This window comes from Punctularia strigosozonata (assembly GCF_000264995.1).
Source record: "Punctularia strigosozonata HHB-11173 SS5 unplaced genomic scaffold PUNSTscaffold_4, whole genome shotgun sequence".
Classification (NCBI taxonomy): domain Eukaryota; kingdom Fungi; phylum Basidiomycota; class Agaricomycetes; order Corticiales; family Punctulariaceae; genus Punctularia; species Punctularia strigosozonata.
The window spans coordinates 2,102,342-2,127,276 of record NW_006767436.1 but is presented as its reverse complement, the minus strand read 5'-3'; the positions used below and the strand labels follow the sequence as shown (position 1 = coordinate 2,127,276).

The 24,935-nt window shown below is 53.9% G+C and overlaps 8 protein-coding genes across 8 annotated transcripts; 6 read left to right on the top strand and 2 right to left on the bottom strand.

The window, feature by feature from the left end:
- The first annotated feature begins 108 nt into the window (after window positions 1-108).
- PUNSTDRAFT_85412 (uncharacterized protein) lies at window positions 109-2,306 on the top strand. Its single transcript, XM_007382403.1, is given in 4 exon segments — window positions 109-393; window positions 457-1,032; window positions 1,081-1,830; window positions 1,845-2,306. 4 exon segments carry the CDS (start codon window positions 157-159, stop codon window positions 2,235-2,237), a joined length of 1,956 nt encoding a protein of 651 aa, XP_007382465.1. The 5' UTR covers window positions 109-156; the 3' UTR covers window positions 2,238-2,306.
- A 648-nt stretch (window positions 2,307-2,954) lies between these two features.
- On the top strand, window positions 2,955-6,902 carry PUNSTDRAFT_119784 (uncharacterized protein). Its single transcript, XM_007382402.1, has 13 exons — window positions 2,955-3,168; window positions 3,220-3,276; window positions 3,333-3,435; window positions 3,485-3,571; window positions 3,626-3,860; window positions 3,911-4,131; window positions 4,190-4,219; window positions 4,274-5,414; window positions 5,471-5,484; window positions 5,535-5,671; window positions 5,722-5,833; window positions 5,887-6,104; window positions 6,158-6,902. The coding sequence occupies exons 1-10, from the start codon at window positions 2,972-2,974 to the stop codon at window positions 5,610-5,612; spliced, it is 2,163 nt and encodes a 720-aa protein (XP_007382464.1). The 5' UTR covers window positions 2,955-2,971; the 3' UTR covers window positions 5,613-5,671; window positions 5,722-5,833; window positions 5,887-6,104; window positions 6,158-6,902.
- A 285-nt stretch (window positions 6,903-7,187) lies between these two features.
- Window positions 7,188-10,461, top strand: PUNSTDRAFT_133012 (uncharacterized protein; the record flags this gene model as incomplete). The annotated part of the gene is made up of 8 exons (XM_007382401.1): window positions 7,188-7,206; window positions 7,262-7,575; window positions 7,639-7,802; window positions 7,852-7,863; window positions 7,916-8,043; window positions 8,100-8,509; window positions 8,567-8,644; window positions 8,704-10,461. The coding sequence occupies 8 exons, from the start codon at window positions 7,188-7,190 to the stop codon at window positions 10,459-10,461; spliced, it is 2,883 nt and encodes a 960-aa protein (XP_007382463.1).
- Window positions 10,462-10,700: 239 nt separating this feature from the next.
- Window positions 10,701-15,054, bottom strand: PUNSTDRAFT_85408 (DNA-directed RNA polymerase I polypeptide 2). The gene is made up of 11 exons (XM_007382400.1): window positions 14,734-15,054; window positions 14,593-14,678; window positions 14,396-14,515; window positions 13,718-14,331; window positions 13,463-13,668; window positions 13,161-13,409; window positions 12,541-13,100; window positions 12,464-12,490; window positions 11,881-12,412; window positions 11,537-11,822; window positions 10,701-11,484 (listed from the first exon to the last, which is right to left on the bottom strand). Exons 1-11 carry the CDS (start codon window positions 15,026-15,028, stop codon window positions 10,776-10,778), a joined length of 3,684 nt encoding a protein of 1,227 aa, XP_007382462.1. The 5' UTR covers window positions 15,029-15,054; the 3' UTR covers window positions 10,701-10,775.
- Window positions 15,055-15,223: 169 nt separating this feature from the next.
- On the top strand, window positions 15,224-17,510 carry PUNSTDRAFT_133010 (uncharacterized protein; the record flags this gene model as incomplete). The annotated part of the gene is made up of 13 exons (XM_007382399.1): window positions 15,224-15,381; window positions 15,442-15,532; window positions 15,591-15,881; window positions 15,935-16,024; window positions 16,077-16,141; window positions 16,204-16,228; window positions 16,283-16,413; window positions 16,464-16,665; window positions 16,735-16,862; window positions 16,919-16,954; window positions 17,009-17,152; window positions 17,203-17,362; window positions 17,415-17,510. The coding sequence occupies 13 exons, from the start codon at window positions 15,224-15,226 to the stop codon at window positions 17,508-17,510; spliced, it is 1,617 nt and encodes a 538-aa protein (XP_007382461.1).
- A 501-nt stretch (window positions 17,511-18,011) lies between these two features.
- PUNSTDRAFT_112734 (uncharacterized protein) lies at window positions 18,012-18,344 on the top strand (the record flags this gene model as incomplete). Its single annotated transcript, XM_007382398.1, has 1 exon — window positions 18,012-18,344. One exon carries the CDS (start codon window positions 18,012-18,014, stop codon window positions 18,342-18,344), a length of 333 nt encoding a protein of 110 aa, XP_007382460.1.
- A 229-nt stretch (window positions 18,345-18,573) lies between these two features.
- Window positions 18,574-21,310, top strand: PUNSTDRAFT_133009 (uncharacterized protein; the record flags this gene model as incomplete). Its single annotated transcript, XM_007382397.1, has 15 exons — window positions 18,574-18,711; window positions 18,743-18,877; window positions 18,926-18,982; window positions 19,039-19,225; window positions 19,288-19,392; window positions 19,464-19,489; window positions 19,543-19,610; window positions 19,662-19,673; window positions 19,734-19,928; window positions 19,979-20,451; window positions 20,498-20,546; window positions 20,609-20,673; window positions 20,735-21,085; window positions 21,137-21,230; window positions 21,280-21,310. 15 exons carry the CDS (start codon window positions 18,574-18,576, stop codon window positions 21,308-21,310), a joined length of 1,986 nt encoding a protein of 661 aa, XP_007382459.1.
- Window positions 21,311-21,343: 33 nt separating this feature from the next.
- On the bottom strand, window positions 21,344-24,920 carry PUNSTDRAFT_119779 (uncharacterized protein). The gene is made up of 8 exons (XM_007382396.1): window positions 24,790-24,920; window positions 24,601-24,726; window positions 24,304-24,549; window positions 24,095-24,240; window positions 23,496-23,925; window positions 23,321-23,446; window positions 23,035-23,262; window positions 21,344-22,986 (listed from the first exon to the last, which is right to left on the bottom strand). Exons 1-8 carry the CDS (start codon window positions 24,905-24,907, stop codon window positions 21,476-21,478), a joined length of 2,931 nt encoding a protein of 976 aa, XP_007382458.1. The 5' UTR covers window positions 24,908-24,920; the 3' UTR covers window positions 21,344-21,475.
- Window positions 24,921-24,935: the final 15 nt, after the last annotated feature.

Below are 24,935 nucleotides of genomic sequence, written 5' to 3'. Positions count from 1 at the left end.
CTTGGAAGCGAAAAGGGAAGGGCATGGTGTATTTAGTATGGACATTCGCAAGACTGGCCTTGTGTTCTGCTTCGTCTAACTATGGCCAAGGAAAATGCCCGACCTTCGTCTCCCGAGCAATCAAGCGGACATCCCGCTAAGAGACTGAAAACTGGAATGGCCACCAGTAACAGCAACAAGTATCACATCGAATTTGAGGATCCTTCGCCCCAGTTCGCTAACGGTTTGCTTGACCCGGAGAACGCGCTGCGGCTGCATTCGGAATATGCCAGTAGCGAACCCTACAAACATGCGAAGCTGGATCAGCTGTTCCAGGACGAACTGCTTGTCAAAGTGAAAGACGAGTGTTTAGGACAGCTGTGCTTCACTGAAAAGGAGACGGATATATACAAGGTGCGTGCAAGACCAGATCAGAGTCATAGTCGTAGATTCATCCATGGCCTGGATCCCCTGTAGGTTCACCAGACCGGCGATCTTGCATCGCTGTCCTTTCTGTCCTCGGAGGACCTCGCTCGCCTGCCTTCATTGCTCACTCTGCGAAACGCCCTCTACTCTCCGCAATTCCGCTCGTTCGTGCGCACCGTTACAGGATGCGGCCCACTCTCTGGGAGCAAACAAGACATGTCCGTCAACACATACAAGTTCGGATGCCATCTTCTTAATCATGACGACGTGATCGGCACCCGACGGGTATCATACATCCTATATATGCCCCTCCCGCATGGACAAACGTGGCAGCCGGAATGGGGCGGCGCACTGGAGTTGTATGCTACGAAGGATGGCCCAGGTGGCATACCGGAACCCGAGGCTTTGCCGGCGAGGAGCATACCACCCAGCTGGAACCAGTTCATATTTTTCGAGGTGCAGCCGGGAAAAAGCTTCCATTCCGTCGAGGAAGTCGTCGTCGGCAAAGAAGAAAAGGATGGCCGTGAGCGTTTGAGTATCAGCGGATGGTTCCACGCGGCGCAACCCGGTGAGGAGGATTATGTGCCCGAGCCTGCGCCGGAACTCAAGAGCTCGCGCGAACAACTTGTAAATTCTATGCTCCCATGCGATGAATATACACTGATTTGTACTTAGGCCTCCAGCTCCATCGACCATACCCCGTACGCAGACACGAACGATCCGCCACTGCCAGACGCTACATTACCGCCGGAGCACACATCTTTCCTCCGCGAATTTCTCAATCCTGTATACCTTCAACCGCGCACGATGAGGGCACTCGCCGGTCGGTTCGTGGAAGAGTCGAGTTTGGAGCTGCACTCCTTCCTTTCCGAGTCGCTTGCTGCACGTCTCCTGTCGGGTTTACGGGACGCCGATGCAGACGCCGGGTTGGACCAAGGGCAGCGGCAAGGTCGCATACCGCTTCATACTGCCGGTTTAAGCGGGGACTGGGAAATCACAGGCCCACCACACAAATGGCGCTACTGCACGCTTCGGCCTAAAGTCCCTGGCTCATCGTCTGCTGTAGTCGAGCCTCGGGCTGCGAACACCTCCACGACGGAGATTATTCGTAGTCTTCAGGATGAGCTATTCAAAAGCGAGGCTTTCCGCGCTTGGCTCGCCACCGTTTCCCAAATGGTACCGCTGAGCTTCGCGGCTCAGGCCCGGCGCTTCCGACCCGGGCTGGATTACACTTTGGCAACGAGCAATGAAAAGGAAGCGCGCCTGGATGTGGTGCTCGGCTTGACTCCTGAAGCCCAGGCTCGCGAGGCGAAGGCAAAAGGGAAGAAGAAGAGGACACAGCACAAGCCCACTGGCTGGGAAACCGGCCTATGGGGTGGTTGGGAGGCGAATTTCTGGTTTCAATGTTCGAATTTACCGCTAACCGTTGATGGATGTAGTGCTATATGGCTCCTCACGAAGGCGACGAAGACCCCGCTGTTTATCGATCGGGCGCTCAGCGACAAAATGGGATGGAAGGCGCACGTGCTACTGCCAATGGTGACGATGGACAAATCCAGACTTCCAGTGCTCCCTCTTCTACAGAGGAAGACCAGAGAAAATCCAGTGGCGACGAGGATGAGGATGCTTCCATGGCATCCGCTTCAAGCGACGAGGACGAAGATGACGGGACGCTGCTGACAGTGCAACCGGGATTCAACAGAATGCTCATGGTACTGAGGGACGAGGGTGTCTTGAAGTTCGTTAAATATGTATCAGCCGCTGCCGAGGGGTCGCGATGGGATATATGCGGAGAGTATGAAATTGGTGCATTAGAGGAAGACGAAGATTGAAAATTGTACGCAGAAACTCGTAGGTGGTGTGCATTGTGTACCCAAGACATTTCCGCGAAGTTACTTAACTTATTCAGTCGAATGGATTTCAGTCCCGACGAAGTTGGGACGTGATATCGATCGATGGCACCGGTACCGGATAAGAACCTTGCTTTCCGCTGTGTGGCTGGCAGTGTGCAGCCTCACTGCCTTGTCCCGGCTTGAGGGTCCAACCTAGCTCGGTTCTTTGATGCGACTCGAGCGAGGAGCGAGGATCGCCGGCCAACGCGTGCGTTGCATCAATTACTGGAAAAGCGGCGGGTGCCCCGCGCGACCACCTTCGCTTGCACCATGGTGACATTAACAACCCAGCATTTCCAGCCTCGGCTGGTTCAGAATCCGTTGCTTTTCAAGTTGTAAGCAACGCTGGATGCATATGGGTTAATGTAATCAGGTTAGAGTGGTAACTGATGTGTAATGTGAGCGTGAGAACAATATAATTTATTCCTGCCAAAGTCATATTTCAAGTTTCAGGCAACTCATTACTTATTCAGTACTCCCAACACGTCACAAACACGAGCCAAGCGAGGATCGGGTCGGCGGAATGATCCCCTTCCAGATGTTTTCCCTGGTTTTCCCGCTGTGTATACTTAATTCGGCGCTGCCAGAAAGTTGCCTTTGATCACGTGACTCATATACGCACTTTCTTTCGTCTTTGCCCGTGTTGGACCGCCTCCTCGCGACTCTGAGCATTCATGGCAGATGAACAGTCCAGGCTCAACCAGATATCTCGTGCTATCATTCCCGATGCGGACTATATGCGCAACGATGCCCAGCTGAACCGCCTTGAAGCAGAAATGCAAAGGTTCATACAACATGTGCGAGCACAGAACGAGTTAGGGCACCGCCGTCATCTACTGGTTGAGCAGATTAGGCAAGGACAACATGCTCAGTGAGTGACGCATTCCGCGCTCTGGATGACGATCATCTGAAGCCTCTACAGACAGCAACTGCTCGAGTTACAGCGAATGGAAGGACGAGGCGCTGTGGGCCCTTCGTTGTGCGTCCATCCTTGGCATTCGTGCAGACGCACGAGTCACTGACGAGCCGAGTCAGTGATCCGAATCTGATTGGAAATGCCCTGCGGATCATGCAGTCAACACATTCTGGCGCGAGCACCCCTGTTCCGGCAATTTCTACGGCACACCGTGCTCCTCCAGTAATCAACCCCTTCTGTTGATATTATACGAATACTGATTTGTTCTCAGAGCGGGCCATCTTCCATGAATGGTAACTACGGTTATGCGCCTGTTCAAGGGCAAATGAGCAATCAAGGTCACCAGTTGCACTCACATGTATGCTGCCTTCCCCGCTCTCACTGCATGAACTCATTGTCTCCATTCTACCAGCCTTCGAACCTAAACAACTTCTCGTCCTCCCAACCGATGAACGCCTCGACCCAATATTGGCCGCATCATCCATCTCATTTCACGCACAACCATGTAGCAGCCCACCAGTTGAATCCACTCCCTCAGCAATCAACATTCGCACAATTCCATGCGGCCCCTGGTCCGTACCCAGTAAGCCAAACGATGGAGGGCCACTTCAATAGCTCCTCAAACACCGTGCACATCGACAACGCTGGTGGGATCTATGCCATATACTCCCTTTCTAGAAACTAATGCACCGTCTAGAACCCTCCCCCTTCGTTGCCTCTTCCTCCAGTTTATCGGGCGCTCTCGGTACACCCACCATTGCCTCTTTCCCCTCAGTAGAGCGCACAGACGAAGCTAGTGAAGATTCATCGAGGATCGTGGAAATCGATGAATCGGAAAGCAACATTAAGCAGCCCCGGCTTTCCCAGCAAACGTCTCCATCCATGTCATCATCGCAGCAAGCCAATGACGCGCGACAGGTGATTCCTTGAATGTCGCTACAATATACTCGTTTAACAATGACGTTAAATCACGTAGGATGTACAATCCGTGAAGCGTGTTGCGAAGGTAGGAGGTATCACACTCCCGCGGTGATGGAGCAAGTACTCAGTGTGATACTAGAACATGGCTCAAGAATACGTGGCACAAATGATCGATTCTATTCATGTCGCCCATACCACCCCAGCCCCGCCCGTACTCGATTCAAGTCATAATCGTCCATCTGCTGCAAGAATTGGCGTACCAGGGACAGCATCGACAAGCAACCAAAATGCGCTCGTCACCCAGGATGGACTTGCGGCTGCGGCATCTGTACCCAGACATGCTTCGACGCAGGATGCCCCAAGCATGTTGTTGAATGATAAGCCCAGCGTTGCATCCACGTCAGCTAAGCTAAGCGCGAGAGAAGGACATGCATTTTCGATAACAGGTCAGCAGAGTCACAATCAGCAACAGCCGCAACCCCATCATTGGACATACCGGCCATACACTGCAGGATATATGTCGGCTCCAGGTTCAACCTCGGCTTCAGCTCGTGGCGTTACGACGCCTCCCCCGCAGCTTCCTCCGACTTTCCAACCACAGGAAAGCAGCGCAGCACGCTCTCCAGTATCTACACCCCAATTGCAACGGAATGAGCGGCAGATACCGCTTCGTTCGCCCCAACAAGCGGACAAGAGGCGACTGGCTAAAGATATTTTGCGCGCATTGCGACCCAACTCGCTCTTGAAGCGTAGGCGGAGTACATCCCCAGAATCCACGCCACTCCCGATCGATACCGCAAAAAAGTATCGGGCTGGCGTTTCGCAACAAGTTGCACATCATACGCCGCCGATCGTGCAGACGAGCCTGAACGGCGATCTTTCTGGAGCGATACCTCAGTTTAACCAGCCGGACGTTCCTTTGCTAGCGACGTCACACTCCACGGCCGTGCAGTCGGTGCCGGCGGCGTCGAAATCTTGGGGAGTGTCATCAGTGCCGGACCAGCCAATGGGCGATCCTGGTGCCGTTAATATGTTGAATGGCCATCGGCATGAACCTCCTCCTCGTACAATCTCTTCTTTCGAGCCGACACCCCCCGAATCGACATCTGCCGAGGATGCTGTACAGTTCGCACATCATTTGGATGAGGACGCGCTGACAGTGGCCAGAGTCGTCCCTTCTGAAGAGGTGACGGATGAGTCTTTGAGTCGCGCTAAAAAGCGTGATATATGGGTGGAAGTTCCGGTTGCCCCAGGGTGGGTGCATAAAGCCAGGGAGCGAGGTGAGCACATCAAAATTATGGAACCACCGCTCGCTGATTGATTTAGGGTTTACCAGCTCGAGCCCAGAGGGTAATCAAATCTTTCTAGATACCCTTGCCATTGCTTGATACAATTTTTAGATGAAGACTTCGCTCGAGAAGTCTCAGTCGCATTGTTCCCGCGACCTTGTCGGTGGAGGGAATGTACAGCGCTCTTAGCATGTGGAAAGAAACTGGGTCAGCACCTCGTACTGCACGCGGAGGGATTGGATTCCTGGGCAAGTATAATGTCAATAGGAATGGCGTTGTCGACTGAACAACGAGACAGGAACCGCTCTTATGTCTTTGGGAAAGTTGTGAGCAGCGATGTAGTGGCCGTCAGGCTTTGATACAGCATGTCCAGATGCATGAACACCATACGCTGCCTTGTCCGTACGCTGGCGAGTCGTTGTGGGCACAACGCAATTTGCCATCACTGATGTGACATCGATAGACTGCGAGAATACCTTCGCCACTATGTATGACTTGAAGAGGCATCGCGGCTCTGACCATGGGCCGGGAGCTCTCAAGAAGATCTCATATGAACCATTCATCCCAGTGCTGAATCCGTTACCTGACATGCCTACTACAATGCCGGCATACATGGCGATAACTCGACACATCACCCAGGAACCTACTTCGTCCGTGCGACGCGCGAGAATAAGCCCTTGGGTACGTATCATTCGCATTCTTATCGGGAGAGTGGTTCACGATGATCCCAAAAGGTGTACCGTCAGATTCATGCAAGCACGCAGTTGTACTTCGGCTCTCATCACGCTGCACGACACCCGCCGAAGACTCAGAAAATCAGTCGTGAGGATGTCGAGGAGTCGTTGCGTGCGCGGCGCGGACGAGGGGATGCATACGATTTCCTTCAGGAGACTCCCGCCCGGGCACGGCGCGCAAAGTTGCGGAGGCCTTTCGACGAGCTGGCCTCTCTTGCTGTGTCGGAACAAGTGCTCCAGGGAGTCGTGTTCGATTTCCCGGAAGAAGAGGACGATTGTGAGGGGGGTGAATGCGACGTAGCTGATGAGGAATGGGACCGCGACGTCGATACAGACGCATTCATTAGCACACCAATCGCCGCGCCTGAATTCTCCTCTCACGGCGGTGATGGAGATAGCTCAGAAGATGAACTGCTGCTCAAGGCAACGCCCCGGGTCAACAAGCATGATGAGGTAGCGGTGTCGACGACAGAGCGGGCATTAAGCTTTCACGAACGGAACCAAGATTCGGTGGAATTGCTGTCGGCGGTGAACTCGGAAGCTGTGGACGAGGAAGTAGTCGAGTCGGCATTGGCGATGTTTGACTGATGGTTGTTGCCTGGAGCCTTGCTAGAGCACCGTTTGTATAGCAAGGCGCAGCCCGAGCGTGAGGCGGGGAAGGAGTGTTTGGATTGATGTGATCTTTCTTCGATGCTATCTGTTCGCGTCGTTTCCAAGATAATACGTTTACCTTATTCAATTATTTGAACACTTTCCGGCTGCCTTCGCTGCTTTGCGGTTCATATTGAGCTGCGCTGCTTATACCACCCACTGAAGCAGTTCAAGATATGTACCCTGTAGGCCGCGGTGCAATAATGACTGGCTTCCATGGAGACGAGGGTGAGTGGCCTCGGTATGTGCCTTTTGTGGGATCACGTTCCCACGCGGGTCCTTGGCTGGAGCGAACGCGAAGCCTGATCGCGTAACATTTGGGTTAAACTGATGTTACCAGTCCCAGCCAAGCTTGTCCTCGACCACGTCCCCCTCAGCCATGTCTGCCGATACCCCCAGTACGTACCAGCGTCACGCGCAAGCATCAGTCGATGATCCAGAACTTCCACCCAGGTCCGACCTACATATCCTCTCGGTCCGCAGATGTTGTGCTGTCCGACGTCAGGCCCATAAAGCTGAAAATCGAGGCGCTCCGTTGCATTAACGTTCTCCTCGACGAGATTCTGTGGAGCATCCTCAACGCGTCGCGTTCCTTGACCACGGATCATTTAAACGCCGGTTTGCGTCGCGTTTTGCCCACGTCGCTGGGAAAGGAGGCGCTCTTGGAAGCTGAGGTCGAACTCCGGGCTTACCTGGAAAGGACGGCCTCCAACGGATCTACGGCCGGGGAGGATGCAGAGACATTCGATCTACAGTATGCCTTTGAGGTAAGCAAGCGCTTGTATGAGGGCCATCCTTGCGTTGTCTGAACGCCGTGGTCTCCAACTCAGTTGCTGCGCCTCAAATGTGAAGCATACTCCACTCTTAACGACTCCGACGAGGACCCAGACGCCGAAAGAAGCCTGCAAGAGCGTATGATTCGCGCAGGCAGCGTGTCCCCCCCGAAACCGCATTTGGTCGCACAGGCAGCGTTATACCTCACGGCAATCCTAGAGTATGTCGCCATGACTGATCGGATTCTGCGTGTCTAATCATCTTTACAGGGCGGTCTGCGAGTACGTATTCATCCAACTCCCCTTTGGCGCATATGTTCAACAATGCTAATAGGCATACCCTGGGGATTGTTGGCCGAGTTGCTGCCCGAGACAGCAGCCGAAACGTCGCAACAGTGCAGGACTTATTTGTTGCGCTTTGCGAGGATGACAGCATGTACGGTTTGTTCAAGAGCATGAAAGGTATGTGATTTTTCATTGATGTCGGAGAGGTTTTGACCCTGTTTATGGTTTGATAGTATACGAGCAGATTGAGGCCTTGTCTAAGATGCCTCAACCGCGACGTAGCAAGTCCTTTTCGCGTAACGGTGATCGCAATGCCTCTGTTGGACGGAATTCTCCTTCCCAAGATCTCAGCCGGTCGAATGGACGTGCCCGTCTATCGAGTGATTCGTCAAGGTCGGGAAAGACAGTCCCTACCTCCCATGGCGCTGCTAGCCCGCCGACAAGGACATCCTTCGAGAAGGCAAGGGCCCTGAAGATGTTAATACAGCATAATCGCGGTGCCTCCGGTAGCGAGCAGCCCAACAATTCCGGTGACAGAAACCACAGCATGTCGGAATCCATCGTCAGCGACGAGACAAGGCAGATGTGGCAGGCTTTCGAAGGAAATCAGAATGTTACAGCAGATGCGCCAGTGGAGTTGCAGGTGAGTAGAGAAAGCAGTGTTCGCGCACTCCATGTAACTTTCTGAACCCAGGACCAGAGCGATTTCGATGATCTCATGCGATCCGGGTCTACGATGAAAATGTCGTTGACTCCTGACCGCTTGAGAAGCATGGAGGTACTTTGACTAGTCAACTCGGGATGTTCGAACCTTTCCAGTGACATGCTTTCCGTTAGATGTACAAGCAAGAGCGCAATCAACGTGGAGTCAAACGGGTACCTCCGCCCGGTATGGATTTAGCCACCCAGGAAACCAGCGAGGGCGACACCGGCACACCGTCACCGACACCGAAGCGTCCGCTCGGGGGAAGGCGGCCCGTGACACGAGTTGATTCTATTCGGGAAGACGAAGAAGAGAAGGACGGATCGCAGGCCCCGCAGAGTATAAATGTTCTGCCATCGTCCGTCCGTCCGCGTCAGACCAGCATGCATCCCACGGCGGGGCCCACGAGAAATGCACCCCCAGACCTCGCTCAGCCCGTTCTCACGGACCCGCCTCCGAGGTCTCGATCATTCTCAGCCTCTGCTAACCTTATGCCTAGACGCGGACCTAACGATTCTGCGCCGCCGGTGCCTGCTACACCTCAGAAGCTTCGGCCTAGCCCCACCCAGATTAAAACTTCCACATCAGATTCCTCGGGGATGCCAAAGCGCAAACATAAGGTTGCTCAGAACCGTGAATCTATGGACCTCGACGATATCATGGGCGGTGGTGACTACGACGAGGAGGTGGTGCCGCTGTCCAGGTCAGCTACTACAACTCCTGGCAGGAAGGGTCCGGCAACACCGAAGCCGGGGTATATCAGCAAGAACACCCAGGACCTCATCGATTTTCTGTCCTCGGGTCCTCCTGATGCAGATATCCCCGTGATGCCCAAGACAGCTACTGCTGCCTCGTTTGACACCCGTAAGACCAAGACGGGACGATTGCAACGTATGGTGTCAGGAATTCTGTCCAGCAAAGCCTCGGCGGAACGCCTGTACAGGAACAATGACGATGCAAGATCGTCTCCGAGAAGCATAGGCCTGCCTCCGGTTTCTTATCCTACACCTCCGAAGCCGTCTTCTCTATCGTCTGCATCGAAAGTGTCGCTGCAAAATGTGACAGTGGTTACCAAACCGCCGCGGCCGCCGTACATGGCTCCGCTGTCTCCTCCATCATCCCCGTCGCAGCTGTCATCCGAAGATTTGACCATGTCGTCACCACCGACGTCTCGAGTGCAGCGAGAGGTATCCCACCGCAAAGCCGTGCCTAGATGGCAACCCTCGGATGACGACATTGGTACTACCGCCAAGGCGAGCACGAATGGGCGCACGCGATCCGCGACCATGCCCGCGGGCGAGCAACCATCTCCAACGATCGAGGCGCCTTTACCCCCTGCATTGCCGACGAAAGCACCGCCTTCTGCAGCCTCTGTAGGCAACGACAGCCCGTTGGGCAGCCCCGCGTCGACGCATCACAGGACAGTTATCACTGATAGTGAAGTCCCGAAACTTCCTATCAAGAGGAAAGAGAAACGTGCATCCCCGACTGCTTTGACACCTGCAAGCGGCACAGCTCCCACGCCGGCACCCGTATCAGAAGCAGAAAAGCCTGTCGAGGACGCAGCCGCTGCTTCTCCGCCCTCCACAGACGATCAAACTGCCAGCAGTGCTAATAATACCCCGATCCTGTCTCAGCAGGAAGCCCATGACTTGCGTAAACTGCTCTCGAAAGCAGCCACTGCTGACGAGTGCAGATTACTGGTCGACATATTCCTGGGCAAGTCCGGCGTGCTCAACGCACCTACAGCGAACACGGACACCGACGTACCTTATCCCTCGCCCAGTCCTTCCGTCGTTCGCCACAGACCCCAGACTCCTCCCAAGCCTTTATCCATCCTGGAAGATGATCTACAGAACTCGATTGTTGGATTGTTGCTCGCGGATGCATGATTTGTACCATCACTACCTACGATCATTTCGATAATATCGGCTCGGTGTTGTGAGTAAACCACCCTGTTTGCGTTTATCTGTGCTTCGTATCGTTGTGGGCGATGGTATTCGCTGCATCTTATCTTATGTTTATAGCATCGTTAGCTTTGTTGGATCTGCTCGTGTTATCCATTTCCCACATTCTCGCTTCCTTTGGAGTAACCCGAAGGGAAGATACCGCTAGTTTATCCTAATAGGGGTCATGTTGCGAATGATTACATTGGTGACTGTGATACTTTTGACGTACAAGCATGTGCGACAGAGGACACCGAGTATTATCGAACCTCCAAGGAAATGGCTATGCCCATGGAAGCCAGCTCCGCGCACAGATATCTGAAGACGTACGGCACAGCGACAACGTCCAGATCACCACCCTTGGCAGCTTTGTTCAACACATGATGGGAGGAAATCGAGACTCGCAAGTCTGTTCGGGCGTGCTGACGGCCATTGGCACCGTCTGCCAGCGCTTTGCGTGCCCGTTCATCCTCCTCTTCCGCCGCGGCCCTACAGACGCGGCAATACTCGCCCCCGGGTCCCCGCGGCCGGATGGTAGCAGACGAACCCATCATCACCTCCCCTAACGAGACGTCTTCATAGCCTAGCGAGATGAGAGAACCACAAGTACGGCAAACCCATGCGGTTGAGTAGTCCGAACAGTTCATCAGTCGATCTTGTAGGAGGAAGGACGTTCCATGTGCAATCAAGGCGTCACGTTCCATCTCCCCAAACCGAATACCTCCGGCTCTCTTGCGGCCCTTCACCGGTTGGCGCGTCACAGGATCCACAGGTCCCGTCGTCCGCACCTGGAACTTGTCGTTCACCATGTGTCGTAGGCGTTGATAGTAGACAACTCCCAAGTAGATGTCCGCAGCGAACTCTTGTCCGGTGATCCCCGAATACATAGGTTCGTTGCCGTAGTAGTTGTATCCAGCTGCGAGAAGTTGCTTGCCGAAATAATCCACAGCGGTATCTTCTTCGGAGAACCTAACAAGATGTTTGCAACAGGATTGTGCAAAGCAGCTATTGTTTCACTCACTGGAAAGGTGTAGCGTCCTGTGCAAGTCCGTGCATAGCACCGGCCTTTCCAGCCATGCTTTCCACTAACATGCCAATTGTCATGCGACTGGGGAACGCATGTGGATTGATTATAACATCTGGTTGCATCCCGCTCTCGCTGAAAGGCATATCGATCGCTGGCCACTTCTGCGAACAAACACCTTTCTGCCCGTGCCTGGACGAGAACTTGTCACCGATAACAGGTGCTCGTGCGATGCGTAAAGTGATATGAATCTTCTGCAATTCTGAATCACCGGCATCGTCACCTACGCAGATAAGCCTCCTGTATAACCCGAAGAAATGGCACAGCAGGGGGGCGCTCACCTAATAAACGGACTTCGTCGACGTACGCCACCTCATCACCCTTGTACTTCACAAAGCGCGTCCTGTGCGTAGTATCGTCGATATACGCCGCTATAGGGTCACCGGTGGACAGTCGCGTGCCAATTCTAGGGAGGCCATCCATGTCGAGAAATTCGACACAATGGTGCTGCTTGGTTCCGGCCTCGACGATGACGTCGTCCCCTATGCCGAAATGCAGAGTGGGTGAGGTCCTAGACTTCGAAGCTCCATGCTGTTCTTGTAAATCGACAGTTTGCGATTTGTATATGGTGCCGTAGGCAAAGCCGCGTTCGTGCGCGGACTTATTCAATATCATGGCGTCCTCCATGTCATAACCAGTATAGGAAATAACGGCGACAACGGCATTGGTGCCGTTGGGGAAGGAATCCATGCCGTACGTATTGTGGAGTTTAGGGCGTACGACGGGACTCTGCCCAGATTGAAGACGATATAGCTTGTTATCCGTGCGATGTCTGATGGCGGTCGAGGGCGTACCCATGGTTTGCTTGCCCATCTATTATTCGGTGAGACACAGAAATTCGATCATTGTCGCCAAGTCGCGTACCTGACATTGATAGATATTGCGAGGACTCTATAGAACATTCAGTATCAGGCAACATATCCAGATAGGCAGACATCGACCTGGTTGAAATCCGAGAACGGAGTCAAATTGGCAAGGATAGACAAGAAATTCGTTGGAGCATGTTCCACGTGTGAAGAAACCCCTAGCTCGATTTCCTCGGGCTTGATCGCGATGTCCATATAAACCTGCTCAAACGAACCAATCATGTCATCACGACCGTTCGCAAGGTACCTAACCGGTCGCATCATCCTAGCCCGCGTCGAAAACAGGTACAGCCCAGGGTATTGTCCACCTTCCGATATCGGAACGTATCCGACTTCGAGATCCAGGGGCACATTGTGAAGGCCTTCTGTCTTCCATATCCGAAGCCTTTCAGCGAGCTGGAGCGCCACGGCAGGTCGGGCCCAGCCGATGACCCGGCCGTCGAGTTGAACGCAAAGGTTGGCATGTCCCCGACCATCAAGTGAAGGCGCGAATGGATGAGACATGCCGTGTTCCGCGAGCAGGGCGGGAAGGTGAGCGACGGGTAGCGGAGTAGTCACGATCCGACATGTTCGAGATAAATGGTTTAGTAGACCACAAGGCGTTCCATCGGGCGTATGCACAGGGCACAAGAAACCTGCATTTCGTCGATAAGTGATTAGACAGACAAACGGACACAGTAATGCAAAATCCGTACCCCAAGCTTCCGGAAGCAGCTTACGGACCGTCGTCGTTTTCAATTCAGCGAAGAAAGCCCCACGATGTATGGATCTGAAATGGCTGATGTAGCGCTGCCAGTTCAGTTTCTCGGCGACAATGGTAAAGCCGGATGTTTGCTGGAGATCAAGTCCGGTCGGGGAAATCAGGTTACCAGTAGCGAGGAAATTGGACATTTTCGCGCCTATGTCGAAGTTGACGCGGGATAGAACTTTATTGATGTAGCGATCTGGTGGGCACCCATCAGAGCGCCGAGCGAAGATGTGACCGTCCACGACGTACCATCAGTAAAGTCGATGGAAGGGTCTTCTCTGCGCACGTCGGCGTAGATCTGACTCCGAATTTGAGCGAGGACCTCCTCCAGGCGCTCTTTGATGATCATTCCATAGAGATGCCCTGGAAGCAAGACCTCCTGGTGCTGGGGAGAATCTGGATTATCCGGCGCGCACGATCCAGATACAAGGGAGTAAAGTTTGCGGAGCATGAAACTGTACGAAGGATGAGCAAGCAATCAGTTGGGATGGGTACGGGACTAACATGAGCATACGGTACTTGTCCCTCGGATCTTGCAGGTGAGCGAGAACCATCTTCTTCAGCAACCAGTCACCGATCTCGGAATTCGTCCAATCCTCGGGGCAACCGAGCACGACACGGAACTTGTCGCCGAGGTACTCGAGGCATTGAGTGCCTGTGTACAGACTATATGTTTTAAAACCGCGAAGCAACATCTCGATGCGGTCTGTCAAAAACGTGTTCTCGTAATCACACATGGCAAGCCCCTCGAATATCTCCTTGTCCGAGGCACCAACGAGAGCTTTGAGGATAAGCATCACGGGGATAACGTATTCATTCTTCCGCCAAGTGAAGCGTAGGACGGCGTTGCCATTTTGCAGGTAGTGCAGCGTGTTCGTGGCGGCGGTTTGGTCCGGGCGGACGCACCGTATTTGGACGGCGTACGGCGTATAAGACGGGCCGCGGTTGGCCCAAGAAGGGCGAAACAGGGAAATAGCATGGTTCCTCCGAGGTAAAATGAGAAGACGGATAAGGCGTTCATTGCCGTTGATGATGAAATACCCCCCGAATTCTTCCGGTTCCTCGTGCCGTGCGACGAGCTCTGCAGAGGACATGGAACGAAGATTACATCGGACCGACTATATGGTGAACAGCCCTTATCAGCATGTATAATACGCGCAAGCGAACTCGTCTCTAACGCACGCGGACCATGATGGGGAGTAAACCACAGTCTTTCTGGATTGTGCGGACCGGATTGTCATTGAGCGTAAAGTTGAGCTTGATGTACATCCTTCCACGATAGGATGTCAGCCTCTCACGAGCCTATGACAGACGAAAAATCAGTATGTCATCACTATAGCATGACGGAATGCATCCTGCAGACAGATGCAACCTCTCACCTCGGAAGGGAATATACGGGGTTCCACGACAGCCTTAGCTCGTTCAGAGACCATGGGACGCGCCACAGTTACTTCCTCGATGGAAACTGACATGCATATGATTATGCGATGGAACATTGAACTTTCGATTGCGAAACTCACTTGCAAGGCGATTGCCCCAACCCGACTGACCACTCACGTTGCCAAGTTCGCCTGTTCCATCAAATACCACGCGTTCTCCGATATCCTTCAGGGCGAGCGACAGCAGGCCTTTGCCATTGCCATCGCCTTTTGGCAAGCCAGAATCGTCGAAGAGAGCATTGAAAGACTCGATGTGAGGGAGCACAAATTCGTTGAGTATTGGGACCGTGGATCCGGTCTTGTCGGGGAATCTAAACTTGCGCTCTCGCTCTAACGTATTGAACGTATCCTTGGTCATGGCAGAGCCATCGGGCATTGCGCCGAGCGTTGGTCCAACTGGAGAGTAGCAAAAGGCTGGTGGCTGTGTTCCGCCATAAATTACTTACCATCATGTGATCGAGAAATCGACGAGGATGGACGTAACGTCGTAAGGAAACGCGGCTCAGCCGCGTTGCCACTATCTAGCTGGCAACTGTAATGGAAATTTCCTGCTCTTCCTTTGGTCCACAACATGCCCACCGCATCTCAGCTCAAGGATGAGGGCAATGCCCTTTTTTCTCAGCAGAAGTGGAAACAGGCACATGCAAAATATACCGAGGCCATCGCCCTGGATGAGGGGAACGCGATCCTGTGGGCGAACCGCGCCGCGTGCGGTCTCAACTTGAAACGGTAGTATCACAGGTCTTCGTAGACTTACCTATATGCTGACTGTCATGTTGTCTTGCCAAGGTTTCAGGAGGCTCTCGTCGATGCCCAGAAGGCGACGACACTCGATCCTGGCTACGCAAAAGCTTGGGCCCGCTTAGCTACCGCGCAGGACGTTCGTGTCTACTCAACTTTGTCTGAGGTCTCTGAATGGTACCCCACACCTCACTTAGCGCCTTCAACAAGCCGCTAGTATAGAGTCGTGGAGACGTGCCCTGGCCAGCTTACCTGCCGAGAATCTGTCCCCTTCGGAGCAGAAGCAGAAAGAACAATACACAGCCGCTCTGAAGGAGGCAGAATCATTCTCGAACTCGACACCGCGCGCGGTTTACTTCAAGGCCGGGGGAAAGGACCTCCCATGGGACCGCGCAGCAGCCATGAAGGAAGATCTCCGGAGGAGGGGAGAGAACGGGGACACGAGCGCTTTCGCGAGTAGCGCGTGGGTGATCCTTGGGGCACATGAGGTGTGTGATGCTGTGGTGCTTCGCGTCTACGTCGATTCAGACCAAATCCCCAGAACTTTGAAGAGGGTATGATGGCCTTGAGAAGTTTCAAGAAAATCCCCATTGCAGGCCCACAGGGTTTCGCCGCGATGGGAAGTACGCAGGTGATCAGCTACGATGATTCACCCCGTCTTGCGCCTTCACATGCAATTGCAGGGCCTTGAATGCCTCTCGAACGGTATTATGCGGGATCAACGAGTTTTCCATATCAAAGATCAGAAGTACGGCATTCTCCTTTTTTCCGCGCGCTCAAACTCGTGATGAATTGACTCATGATGTATAGCTTCATAAACATGTATAATGATCAAGTAGGTCACCAATGTGGTACACAGGTGGTAATTTTGTATGCTAAGAAGAGTTAGGCTACATTCCAAGCAAAACGGTTTCGAGCTTGGACGACACATAGTGCGGAGCAGATCATCGAAGAAGCCCAGAAACGCGTAAGGGATGAAGGGTGGAACGCGACCAGACCGGCTCTGTCGACCACCGTTCGGTGAGCTTGTTGCCAAACATCAGGACTCGTTATTGATACCAATGTGATAGTGGATTGCTCCTTCGTGGTTTTCTCACTGGCGGGCTGCAGAATGACGTGAAAACCCAAGTCGAGTTTTACAGCAAGGTTCTGCACGTCCTGGAATGGGGTCAGCGGACGTGGAAAAACGTGCCCCCGACTGATCGTGGAACGATTTTCGATCACACCTTTGTTCGCGGCGTCCGCGACCTACATTTGGAAGCGTATATGCAGGTATGTCCATTGTGCCCCAGGGCCTAGATGCGCGTTATGAAATCTGACTCGTGCCTTTGCTCGCCTCAGGCATGCAACTTGGACCCGAAGTCCAACAAGGAATATAGTTTTGAAAAGCTATTCGAGGAGGCTCAAGAGCAGCTGGACGATATAAAAGAGCATCCAATCACCGGTGAAGTCGACCCAGGCTTTGTGAGGTTCGTGTCGTCTCGTTCGTCCGGGCGGCAGAGCTGACAATGAGCCCATGTCACAGCTCTTTCCATGTCTATCCTCAAGCGCACGCACTAGCGTTCGTAGCCCCGTCGTTCGTCCAAATTGCACGATGACCAACACGAGATCATAGGATCATAGCTTTCTACTACAAGAACCTCGCGCAGTACGGGCCCGACAAGGATGTAGAGACGATCAAAGAGCATCTCCATACGGCTGCAAAGAATTATCTCGCCGCTGCGCACACTCTTCCTCCTGATGACGAGAAACATGCGTGGTCAGTAACTTCCCCGCCGTAAGTTCGCAGGTTCTTACCCTCTCATAAAGGTATCTATTCTGCGGGACCGATGCTATGTTCAAGTGCGGCCGACCTCTGAAGGAGATATTGCCCATCGTCGAGGAGGTCCGGGATGTGATACCCAAATACAAGGCTATCTGGGAGAACTCGGCGCTCGCGCAGCAAGGTTTGGAAGCAAGGTTGAATATGGTGAGCCTCGTTGCTGCTGCGTAGTCGGCCGTAGTTGAGACGAAACGTTCAGCTCATCGAGTTTGAAACCGAGGTAAGGAAAGCATTGGACGAGGGAACCCTCACGATGGATTCGCAAGTTCACCCCGACTGGGCGTACGACGGCTAAGTCGATGTGTATGTTACGCTCTTCCCTGTGTCCTGTGCGTAGCAAGCTTGTTTTGCACCGACTCTTGATTGATATGCCGTTGAAGCTTTGAAACTCACGCACTATTACGGTAGTTTGTCCCGCTGTGGTCGCCTTACGGCAGAGCAATCCGTCCTATTACTAAGGACATGCGGAATCGTCTGTATCACGACCAGTGCACTGGACCGGAACCAGATATGAGTGAGCGTGTATGCGTATTGCTGATGGAAGGAGACGGAGAGTATAAGTGGTGGAGTGAAAGAGCACTCGCTCCGGACAACACATACGGATCTCACGGGGCACAGTTTCTGGGCTCCGCACTCCCATAAGTACCTGCCTACGGTTGACGAGCGGGCCTTGTCAGTGGTCAGTTCTAGTCAATGGACATCGCACTTGCTCGCTCGCTGTTCGCATCTGCGCAGCTTGACTGCCAATGATATGAGCCTGCTTTAGCTCAGGCACTCGACAATCCTTGGCTGTCCGATGCGCGGCATCGCCGACGTATCAGCCCTAACTTGCAGCTTCGCACCCACGGCTCGGCGGCGCAGGACAATATCGGGCGCGCTCTCTGGCGTTCTCAACCAGTCCCAAGCCAAGACAGCGCAGCCCTCGAGCAAGGATAGGCCAGCGGCGTCATGCACCACCTTCCTCGGGCTGCGCGTCGCCATCCGAGATTCTTTCGGACACGCCCATCGCTGCCTGGCGCCCCTCGGGCACCACCGATCCCGTCCTACGGAGCACCTTCCCACCCGATATGTGCGTACGTGCCCACGCAACGCAACGCACTCACCGGGGATCAGCGACTCGTTCCGATGACAAGTGCCGGTATTTCTGTCCCTTGCGGCTGTCTCCTCCGCGTCAGAAGCTATTTGTATACGCGATATGGCCCGCTTTCGCCTCCGCACCGCAGGATACCCGCTCTCCCAGCAGTGTCGCTTGACACAGGCCGCATCCCCGTACTGCGCCTACCGCTGTGATCATATCTCCCATTCCGCTGGTACGACGTTCTGTATTCGATTCGGACAGGAGTGCAATATCGCCCGAGATGGTCCTGCAGCGGTGGCGCTATGCAAACACATTGCTCGGAAGAGTCGGGGACGGTGACGGTGACGAGGACGACACTCCGGAAGGCGCGGCAGCGATCCTTCACGGCGAACTTGCGAGTGGTGTTCTGTATGCATCAGTGCGTTTTGTCTGACCTTCATGCTTCACAGTTGTACCCAATGCAAGTCTGGTATCTCGTCGTGACGGTCATCGGTGTTGCTACCATCATACATTGGAGTACGGCTATATGGACCAGATACCGTATCTGGCATCTTCACCGCATGCGCAAACAAAGGGCACGAGCCGTAGGTGATCCTGTGTCTCGAATGCAACCCCGAGCTGAGCATTCCCAGAGCCGATTCGTTGGATCGGGTGAACTGGCGCGCGCACAGAGGCCCATTGGCACTACGGTCAGTACAACGCCGTTCGGCCCAGGCGAAACGTGCTTATCGTGCTGGTCACCTAGCAGGCGAATCCCCGCCGAATACCGCAAGCGATTCTGACCTTTTCGCGCATCGTATGGCTGCGATGCACCCTCCCCCTGCCACGGACTGTCAGACGTCTGTGGGGAAACGGGATGTCACCTAATCTCCTAGAGGGTCTCGTTACTCTCTTCTACCTCACCGTCCTTCTTACCTGGGAATTTGTCAACAGTGAGGCTGAGTGTCCTCCATTTTGGCCGTTCTGAATATTCATTGCATCGCGCATTACACAGCCAACAACCTTGACATACTCTTCTGGAGTGATCGCGCAGCTCATCTGGCTGCAGCGCAAATTCCTTTACTACCCGCCCTTTCATCGAAAAACAATGTTATAGGATGTGAGTGATCTGTCTAGTGTTCCTCTTGTGTGTCAGATATGACAATGGCCGTACTCACCACCCAAAGTCAGGGCTTACCGGTGTTACCCATGAGAAGGTGAACTTGATGTCTTTGCTTCCCTACGTCGAGAAGGAACTGATGGTTTGAAGCTTAACCTATTTCATCGCGGTGTCGCGCGTTGTATCCTTGTCTTGATATGGACTCATTTCTGGGGAAGGTTGGTATCTATCGCACTTCAGCCCTTTCTTACGCTAAACCCCTATATCAGGTTTACCGTTGGGTGCGTGACTGAGGTTGCCAGGGTTGGAATATAGCCTGAAGATTCGCGTTCCTCGACTAGTTTCACCGGGACCGACGATATCTCACAACACACCTGGCAACAATTCGGCGCCGCTGCGGGTTTAACGTATACCATCGCGGTAATCCTGAGCGTCAGACCTATACGGGCTATGGCCTATGAGACATTCTACATCTTACATGTTATCCTGGTCTGCGTTTTCTTGGTCTGTGCCTTCGTACATACGTCAGGACGAGGGTAGGTTTTCGATGACCTCAGTACGGTCTGATAGCTCATGCACGGCACAGATACGAGTACTACATCTGGCCCGCATGGATTGTGTGGGGTTTCGATCGATTTTGCCGTGCGGTTCGGCATCTGGTGCTAGACGTTGTGTCCAAGCCCAAGGTTGAACCGGCGGACGCTACTATCGAACTCCTGACCCACGACTCCCTCCGGCTCAAGGTTCGGCGAAACGTCCCACTAGGCTGGCGCGCGGGACAGCACTGTTTCTTGACGCTGCCGTCTGTTTCGCGGTGGCCACTGGAGGCACACCCGTTTTCGATAGCGTCATTGCCTGAGAAAACCGACGACGATGCACTCCCGCGTCGAAGCAGCGAGGGGGATGAGCTGGTGTTCATCGTCCGCGCGAGGAACGGGATGACCAAAAGACTACAGGCTCTCGCTCTCCAGGGCGTATCCCAGGTTCCTGTGTACCTGGATGGGCCCTACGGCAACCCTCCGGATCTTACTCCTTACGTGACTTCCGTCTTGATAGCTGGTAGGTAAAACTTCCTTGTAGCTCAGACGCGAGCTGACGTTCCTAGGTGGTAGTGGAATATCGTACATCTTACCAATGTTCCTGGAACTAGTCAGGTATGCCTCCCAGTGGCAGCTATAACGAGTGAAAGCTTGGCTGACGCGTACTGAAACAACAGGCAAGTAGAAGCAAGGAAAGCGTGCACACGTCGCATTGTCTTTATCTGGACTATCCGAGACGAAGGTAGACCTTATCCCTCGCGTTAACATCTACCGGATGTCCACTAACGTGAATTCGGAAATAGCGCATCTAAAGTGGATTATGGAGCATCTCACAGGTGCTCTATCGTCCGTCCCGGAGTTCCTCGGACTTGACGCCCTGGAGGTTTTGGTTCACGTCACCGGTCGCAAGACTGTGGTATCTATGCCTCCTGCATCGTTGGATTCAACGTCGTCCTCAACGCAGAAGGACAAGTTTGAACTGGTCGATATGCGTAGTCCAAGTTCAGCAACGAGTCAGCGCATGTCGGACGACCTGGAGAAGGGTAGTTTTGAGCTTCCAGGAGGGCTCACGGTCCACCGTGGCCGCCGCCCCGATGTTCGCGAAATTCTGCAGGAAGAGTTCGGGGTGGCCGAGGGGCCCGTGTCGGTTAATGGTAAGACTGGACGGAACTGTTCACTCTCGTCCGAGCTCAACCCTGTCATAGTTTCTGGCCCCGGAAGCCTAATTGAATCCGTTCGTTCTGCGTTGGCTGCCCCGATTACAGGTCCGTTGGGAGTGCTCCGAGGGCTGCCCACTGTGTGAGTCTTCGTTTCGGTCAAAGATCACATGTCTTGACTCATCTGCCAGATATTTCCATGCCGAGAACTACACCTTGTAATTGGGATTCATTACCTTTCTGTATCTATACCATGTGGTTGTAACGTATCCTTAGGATTGCATTATATTCAACGAAGGACATTGACTACTGGCTAACATGAGGTGGTCGTGCGACGTGGGCTACATACATGAACAAGGCTGGTAACGAAGGTAAGTAGAACAGGTACTAAAAACTCTCGACCCGGAACACCCATTTCCCTTCCTCCAGATCCCAATGCTCGTGTTTGATGTGTTTTCGCTTGGCAAGGCGCTTTTGAAATTTGATAGCAGCTGGATGATTCTTGTCCTTGATAGGCTCCTGCGTGGATTTGTCCAATGGCCAACACTTCCAGAGCGTGATCCTTGCCGGCACATTCAGACCTTCGCCTGGCGGCGGCTTGTCCGCCTCGTCGCTATTAGGATAAACGGCACACTCTGCATCCTCGAAGAGGATCAGATCGCCGAATAAGGCGTCAAGCCGCGGCACTCCGGTCAGGTCGACCGGGGCGAGGAACTCGATCTGGCCATAGCCAACTCGACCGACCACCAGCCCCTTGAAGGCACGCAGTTCGTGGTAGCTAATCGTGCGCAAGGTGGCTAAGTCAGGCTTGCACCAATACTCGCCCTCTTGCAAGTCTGCAGTCTTCGGGTCCGCGGACGATGCATCGCCATCGGATGGTTTGGGGCGGGTGGAACTTGGGGTGGGTTCAGGAGTTTCTGGCTTTGGCGTCGTTGAAGCAGCCTCGGCCTCTTTCTGTCGTGCAGCGATCCCAAGCACTGGACTGAAGGACGTTTTGCCACCGGCCGTAGCAAGGCCCGGCGACCCCGCTCTGCCAAGTAGATGAGCAGGTTCGATTTTCTTGTTCAGAACCAGTTTCTTCACGCTTTGACGGCCGTTGCTGCCACTTGTGCCGCCTCCGTTAAGGAAAACATCAGGTCCAGGTATGCCCTTATTAGGGGAGGCCGATCGAGTGAGGTTGAGAGCGTCCGACTTCGTCGTTGAATATGCTAAACTGGAGCCGAGATTGCCTCCACCGGCCGTCGACGCAAAACCGCGTAGCTTCGTGCTTGCAGGGGTAAATCCAAGCTGCAATCTGGGAACTGGTGAACGAGTAGGAACATCCGTGAAGAAGCCGGCTTTTTTCTTCGGTTGATCAAGAGGAACTGCCCGTGGACCCGGAGGTAGCATGCTGAAGACAGGTAGGCTGGCTCCAATGGGTTGTGCGATTGACGCAGTGAGCGATCCTTGTGCACCGGGAGCAGTAGCGGAAGCATTGAATGTATTGCCAGTGCCACCAAGCGTGCTACCAAAGAGAGATCCTCCGGTAGCCTGCCCCGTCGACGACGCCGTTCCGAAAGCCGGGGCTGCGGGTTTTGTACCGAACAAGCCGCCACTCAATGTACTGCCCGTATTGTTCTGCTGCGCGTTGTTCTGACCAAAGGTGCTACCGAAAAGACCCGTCGATGTTTGAGTGTTCGTCGCAGTGTTGTTCTGTCCAAGTCCACCAAATAGTCCGCCGGTGGTAGGCGTCGTAGTGGCGGGTTTTGTACCGAAAAGTCCGCCTCCACCGAATGCGCTCGTCTGTGTTGGTTGCTGCTGGTTTTGTTGTTGCGTGTTCCCGAACAGCCCTCCTGTAGTCCCCCCGCCGAATAGACCGCCAGTGGCAGGCTGCTGAGCGGGCTGAGTATTACCGAATACTACACGACTATCAGCGCAAGCAACCTGAAAGAGGTTATGTTACTTACAACCTCCTGTTTGCGGCTGAGACGGCTGCTGCTGCTGCTGACTGTTCTGACCGAACAAGCCCCCGCCGGTGGTTCCACCACCAAATAGACCGCCTGTCGCTGGCTGGCCCGATTGTTGCTGGTTCTGCTGATTCTGCTGGCCGAAGAGACCAAAGCCAGTCGACTGTTGCGCTGGTTGCTGAGCCGGTTGACCGAACAATGAGGGCTTCGGTTGATTATTATTACTGCCTGAAGTAATTGCTGTTCGTGAGAGCCTATAAAATGATATGGCGAAGTATCATCCTACCGAAGGCGCTGAAAGCACTACCAGTAGTGTTTTGTTGCGGTTGCTGTTGGCCGAAGAGGCCTGTGGTAGTGGGCTGCTGCGATTGAGTCGGTTGGCCAAAAGCACTGGTTGTGGTGTTATTTGCCCCTGCGAATTGATCAGCGTATGGTCAAGTTTCTGAGTTACATGAGCATACCGAATGCACCAAACGCAGGTTTGTTCTGTTGCCCAAACGCGCTACCTCCACCGAAAAGCCCACCACTCGTTCCAGTCGCGGCTGGCTGTTGATTGGCCTGCCCAAAGGCTCCAAACGCCGAAGGCTGAGGATTTTGTGGTTGCTGCTGCTGACCAAACGCGCCGAAAAGACCTCCACCGGTGTTGGCGGGTTGGCTCGCATTGTTCTGCTGGCCAAAGGCACCAAATCCGCCTGTAGCCGGGGTAGCGGTTGTGTTGGACCCAAATGCTCCAAACGCATTGTTGGCTGTTGTGCTCTGGGCAGGTTGACCGAAGATCCCGCCTGATGTAGACTGTTGCCCGAATGCGCCGGTGGCCGGTTGCCCGAAGCCGGTCCCAACCGTTGCATTGGCAGTCTTGCGACCCTGCTGATAATCTTGTACACGGAGTTCCTAGCGGGTAGGGAAAAGACGAAACAGTCAGATGCCTGTCGCGTGTGTTGAAGGGGTTATGCCGAGAGTTAACACGGGCAACATAAACTTAGTCGAGTTTTGACAGACAATGTGTCGCCAGATCTCATGCCCGGCGAGGATATATAGCTCGAAATTATGAAAAGCGCACCTCGAAAGAACTGCCCCTATATGCAGGCATACATGATATGCTCTGGTACTGCAGCGTTATGCTAGCGTTTGCTGTATCTTTCTCCGAGTACACGGAGTATGGCGGATTGGATGACCCCGTCGTTACTGGGGCTACCGTATCTGCGGCTAAAGTGAAGATACATGTTAACATGGTGTCAAACCGCTGGATGCACTTCAGTGGCTTCTTACCAGTTGTACCAAACGTAGTCGCAGGCTTGTTGGTACCGAACAAGCTCCCACCCCCTCCAAATGCGCCTGTACTTGTGCTGGGTTGACCAAACACACCCGTTGCAGCCGGCTGAGGCGCCGTTGTGTTCCCAAACGCGCCACCGGACCCAAACGTCGAGGTCCCGGTGCCCCCAAAAGCGCCAAATCCAGTGGCTGGCTTCGCGCCGAATGCACCGGTAGTCGATGCATTGTTCTGACCGAAGGCACCTTGACGCGTGTCAAGACGCGTTGGGGTCGCAGATTGTACATCAGACGCACCAAAACCGGACGTCCCGGGTTGGCTAGTGTTTGCCGCAGGGGTGCCGAAACTACCGAACATGGGATTGGCTGCTGGTGTTTGTTGCTGCTGTTGGGGTTGACCAAAGGCTCCTCCGCTCCCGAACGCTATGAGATGGGAAGAAGTTACAGCACGCTCAGTCACTCAGCCGCGGGCTGGGAAAGACGTACCTCCGCCACCTCCAAACGCACTGTTGGCTGGCTGGCCAAACGCAGACGTCCCCTGCTGCTGCTGATTGTTGTTGTTGGGCTGACCCCAGGTAGACGTGATTGCGTTATTCCCGAACATGCTGAGGAGCCAACACGGGTGTGGTCGT